General features: G+C 59.1%; 1 protein-coding gene across 1 annotated transcript in view; it reads left to right on the forward strand.

The window, feature by feature from the left end:
- The window catches only part of LOC100145779 (bactericidal permeability-increasing protein), a gene marked incomplete in the record, with an annotated part of 24324 nt that extends 19949 nt beyond the window's left edge, over positions 1-4375 (forward strand). Inside the window, 2 exon segments of the mRNA XM_031894767.1 lie at positions 3159-3232; positions 3812-4375. Of these exon segments, the coding sequence (XP_031750627.1) occupies positions 3159-3232; positions 3812-3925 (188 nt within the window).
- Positions 4376-5778: the final 1403 nt, after the last annotated feature.

Genomic DNA, 5778 nt, shown 5'->3' on the forward strand with positions numbered 1-5778 from the left:
TATCCATTACGCTGTTATCGCTCCTCCTGGTATGCCCTTACTGTGGTATCGTCCTCCTGGTATCCCTTACGCGTGTATCGCTCTCCCAGTATCCCCGCTTACAGTGTTCGCTCTCCCGGTATCCCCTTACATGTGTATCCGCTCTCCGGGTATCCCTTACATGTGTATACCGCTCTCCAGTATCCCCCTTTATACGTATATGTATCTGCTCCCCGGTATCCCTTACGCGTGTATCCGCTCCTCCCGTATGCCCTTTTACGCGTGTATCGCTCTCCGGTTCCCCCCTTACGTGTGTATCGCTCCTCCGGTTATTCCCCTTAGCGGTGGTAATCGGCTCCTCCCAGTATCCCCCTTACGCGTGTATCCGCTCCTCACGGTAATCCCTTACATGTGTATCCGCTCCTCCGGTATCCCCTTACTGTGTATCCGCTCCTCCCGGTATCCCCCTTACATGTGTTCGCTCCTCCGGTATCCCCTTACTGTGTATCCGCTCTCCCGGTATCCCCCTATATGTGTATCCGCTCCTCCCGGTATCCCCCCTTACGCGTGTATCCGCTCCTCCGTTATCCCTTACGCGCGTATCCGCTCCTCCCGTTATTCCCTTACATTGTATCCGCTCCTCCGGTATCCCCTTACATGTGTATCGCTCCTCCGGTATCTCCCATATGTGTTCCGCTCTCCTGGGTATCCCCCTTAATGTGTATCCCGCTCCTCCCGGTTCCCCTTACATGTGTATCCGCTCCTCCGGTATCTCCCTTACATGTGTATCCGCTCCTCCGTATCCCGTGTATCCCCGGTATCCCCCTCTTACATGTGTATCGCCCTCCCGGTATCCCCCTTACATGGTGTATCCGCCCTCCCGGTATCCCTTCATGTGTATCCGCCCTCCCGGTATCCGCCCTTACATTGTATCGCCCTTCCCGGTATCCCCTTACATGTGTATCCGCCCCTCCCGTATCCCCCTTACATGTTTCCGCTCTCCGGTACTCCCCTTAATGTGTATCGTCTCCTGGTATCCCCTTAATGTGTATCCGCCTCCGGTATCCCCCCTTACATGTGTATCCGTCTCCTCGGTATCCCGCCTTAATGTGTAATCGCTCCTCCGGTATCCCCCTTACATGTGTATCCGCTCCTCCGGTATCCCCTTACTGTGTTCGCTCCTCCCGGTATCCCACTATACATGTGTATTGCTCCCGCGGTAATCCCCTTACATGTGTGTATCCGCTCCTCCAGTATCCCCTTATACAGTATTGTATCCGCTCCCCGGTATCTCCCTTACTGTATCGTCCTCCAGTTCCCCCCCGTGTATCCGCTCCTCCAGGGTTCCCTTAAATGTGTATCCGTCGCCCCGGTATCCCTTACGTGTGTATCGCTCCTCCCGGTATCCACCTTACGTGTGTATCGCTCTCCGGTATCCCCTTACATGTGTATCCGTCCTTCCGGTATCCCACCTACATGTGTATCGCTCCTCCGGTATCCCCCTACGCGTGTCATCCGACTCCGGTATACCTTACCGTGATCGCTTCCCCCCCGCCCCTTACGCGTGTATCGCTCTCCCGTATCCCCTTACATGTGTATGCCCTCCGGTATCCCCTTACTGTGTATCGTCCTCCCCAATCCCTTAACATGTGTTCCGCCTCCCAGCGTATCGCCCTTGATGTGATCGCGTCCTCCCGGTATCCCCTTACATGTGGTAATCCGTCCTCTCGGTATCCCCCTTACGCGTGTATCCGCTCCTCCCGGTATCCCCCCTTACATGTGTATCCGCTCCTCCCAGTATCCCCCCCTTATACAGTATATGTATCCGCTCCTCCCGGTATCCCCCCTCACGTGTGTATCCGCTCCTCCAGTATCCCACCTTACATGTGTATCGCTCGCCCCTCCGTGTATCCGCTCCCCGGTATCCCCTTACGTGTGTATCCGCTCCTGTCCGGTTCCCCCTTTACGTGTGTATCCGCTCCTCCCGGTATCCCCCTTACGCGTGTATCCGCTCCTCCCGGTATCCCCCCCTTACGCGCGTATCCGCCCTTTATGTAATCCTATTTCGCCCGCTCCTCCGGTATCACCCCTTAATGTGTATCCGCTCCTCCCGGTATCCCCCCTTACATGTGTATCCGCTCCTCCCGGTATCCCTTACATGTGTATCCGTCCCTCCCGGTATCCCCCTTACATGTGTATCCGCTCCTCCCGGTATCCCCCCCTATATGTGTATCCGCTCCTCCCGGTTTTCCCCCCTTACGCGTGTATCCGCTCCTCCCGTTATCCCCCCTTACGCGCGTATCCGCTCCTCCCGTTATTCCCCCTTACATGTGTATCCGCTCCTCCCGGTATTCCCTTACATGTGTATCCGCTCCTCCCGGTATCTCCCATAACATGTGTATCCGCTCCTCCCGGTATCCCCCCTTACATGTGTATCCGCTCCTCCCGGTATCCCCCCTTACATGTGTATCCGCTTCCGGTATCTCCTTACATGTGTATCCGCTCCTCCCGGTATCCCCCCTTACATGTGTATCCGCTCTCCCGGTATCCTTACATGTGTATCCGCCCCTCCCGGTATCCCCCTTACATGTGTATCCACCCCTCCCGGTATCCCCCCTTACATGTGTATCCGCCCCTTCCGGTATCCCCCCTTAATGTGTTCCCCTCGGTACCCCCTCCTCCCGGTATCCCCTTACATGTGTATCCGCTCCTCTCGGTATCCTTACATGTGTATCCGCTCCTCCCGGTATCCCCCCCTTACATGTGTATCCGCCCCTCCCGGTATCCCCTTACATGTGTATCCGCTCTCCTCGGTATCCCCTTACATGTGTATCCGCTCCTCCCGGTATCCCCTTACATGTGTATCCGCTCCTCCCGGTTCCCCTTACATGTGTATCCGCTCCTCCCGGTATCCCCCCTTACATGTGTATCCGCTCCTCCCGGTATCCCCCCTTACATGTGTATCCGCTCCTCCCGGTATCCCCCCTTACATGTGTATCCGCTCCCTCCCGTATCCCCCCCTTACATGTGTATCCGCTCCTCCCGGTATCCCCCCTTACATGTGTATCCGCTCCTCCCGGTATCCCCCCTTACATGTGTATCCGCTCCTCCCGGTATCCCCCCTTACATGTGTATCCGCTCCTCCCGGTATCCCCCCTTACATGTGTATCTACTTACAGAGAAGTTACAGAAAGTATTTCCCATTCCAACACCACTTGTTCGGCTCCAGAGCCCGACTGTCAGAGTGTTCCAGGTGAGTGTCAGTAACCGGAACAAATCATTCATCCTTCTTGCTTCTCTCCCAGTAGCTGCACTCTCACCCAGTCCCTGCACTCTCACCCAGTAGCTGCACTCTCTCCCAACACCTGGGCACTCTCCCAGTAGCTGCACTCTCTCCCAGTGCCTGCACTCTCTATCCAACCCAACACCTGGGCACTCTCTCTCAGTGCCTGCATTCTCTCCCAACACCTGGGCACTCTCTCTCAGTAGCTGCACTCTCTGCCAACACCTGGGCACTCTCTCCCAGTAGCTGCACTCTCTCGCAGTGCCTGCACTCTCTATCCATCCCAACACCTGGGCACTCTCTCCCAGTAGCTGCACTCTCTCTCAGTGCCTGCACTCTCTATCCATCCCAACACCTGGGCACTCTCTCCAAGTAGCTGCACTCTCTCCCAGTGCCTGCACTCTCTATCCATCCCAACACCTGGGCACTCTCTCCAAGTAGCTGCACTCTCTCCCAGTGCCTGCACTCTCTATCCATCCCAACACCTGGGCACTCTCTCCCAGTGCCTGCACTCTCTATTCTAGTAACAGTTCTTGTTGCTGCCCCTAGGGGTTCCTGCTGGTGGTCTCTGACCTGGAGATAGACCCCTGGACTCAGTACCAGAAGGTCTCGGATGTTGCCTGGGAGATTCCAAAGACCCACAAACCCTCTCCATTTCTCTGATTGGTCAGCAGCTCATCAGAAGTCTGTGTCGTGTTCATCTATTGGTTTATGTACTGGGTACTGGTACCGGCCCAGAAGCTTCATCAGTTCTACCGCGTTCATTTTGTGTTCATAGTCTGATCTGCAATGAAATGGGGTAATTGGCTCCCTACAATGGGGGCACCCCCATATCCCAGTGCAGATAAAATACAGTACCTACGGGCAGACTGACATTCAATACTTACTGTAGGTTTGTGGGGGTACAAACAGTCATGATATTAAGGTCTGTCGCGTGTAATTGGTCTCTGGTCACTAAAGCGAAACCCCCACTTACCCACAGTGATCAGAATAACCACTCACAGCATCATTAGCCTTGGAAAATAGGGGGGGGGGGTCATGTTTATTCAAATGTTACTATGAATTAACCAAATAAAAATGTGGGTCCCGAAATCATTCCCATCTAAGGGGAAACACTTTGCACCGTTACAAATAGACTTCTCCTGTAGGGACGGACTCGGGCTCCCCCCGTAGGGACACACTCGGGCTCCCCCCGTAGGGACAGACTCGGGCTCCCCCCGTAGGGACGCACTCGGGCTCCCCCCGTAGGGACAGACTCGGGCTCCCCCCGTAGGGACGCACTCGGGCTCCCCCCGTAGGGACGCACTCGGGCTCCCCCCGTAGGGACAGACTCGGGCTCCCCCCGTAGGGACACACTCGGGCTCCCCCCGTAGGGACACACTCGGGCTCCCCCCATAGGGACAGACTCGGGCTCCCCCCGTAGGGACGCACTCGGGCTCCCCCCGTAGGGACGCACTCGGCCTCCCCCCGTAGGGACAGACTCGGGCTCCCCCCGTAGGGACAGACTCGGGCTCCCCCCGTAGGGACAGACTCGGGCTCCCCCCGTAGGGACGCACTCGGGCTCCCCCCGTAGGGACAGACTCGGGCTCCCCCCGTAGGGACGCACTCGGGCTCCCCCCGTAGGGACGCACTCGGGCTCCCCCCGTAGGGACAGACTCGGGCCTCGGCCCCCCGTAGGGACGCACTCGGGCTCCCCCCGTAGGGACGCACTCGGGCTCCCCCCGTACGGACAGACTCGGGCTCCCCCCGTACGGACAGACTCGGGCTCCCCCCGTACGGACAGACTCGGGCTCCCCCCGTAGGGACAGACTCGGGCTCGCCCCGTAGGGATACACTCGGGCTCCTCGCGTAGGGACAGACTCGGGCTCGCCCCGTAGGGATACACTCGGGCTCCCCCCGTAGGGATACACTCGGGCTCCCCCCGTAGGGACAGACTCGGGCTCCCCCCGTAGGGACAGACTCGGGCTCCCCCCGTAGGGACAGACTCGGGCTCCCCCCGTAGGGACAGACTCGGGCTCGCCCCGTACGGACAGACTCGGGCTCGCCCCGTAGGGACAGACTCGGGCTCGCCCCGTAGGGATACACTCGGGCTCCTCGCGTAGGGATACACTCGGGCTCCCCCCGTAGGGATACACTCGGGCTCCCCCCGTAGGGACAGACTCGGGCTCGCCCCGTAGGGATACACTCGGGCTCCCCCCGTAGGGATACACTCGGGCTCCCCCCGTAGGGATACACTCGGGCTCCCCCCGTAGGGATACACTCGGGCTCCCCCCGCAGGGACAGACTCGGGCTCCCCCCGCAGGGACGCACTCGGGCTCCCCCCGCAGGGACGCACTCGGGCTCCCCCCGCAGGGACGCACTCGGGCTCCCCCCGCAGGGACGCACTCGGGCTCCCCCCGCAGGGACGCACTCGGGCTCCCCCCGCAGGGACGCACTCGGGCTCCCCCTGTAGGGACAGACTCAGGCTCCCCCTGTAGGGATACACTCGGGCTCCCCCTGTAGGGACAGACTTGGGC

The sequence above is a fragment of the Xenopus tropicalis genome, chromosome 10, assembly GCF_000004195.4.
Source record: "Xenopus tropicalis strain Nigerian chromosome 10, UCB_Xtro_10.0, whole genome shotgun sequence".
Taxonomy (NCBI): Eukaryota; Metazoa; Chordata; class Amphibia; order Anura; family Pipidae; genus Xenopus; species Xenopus tropicalis.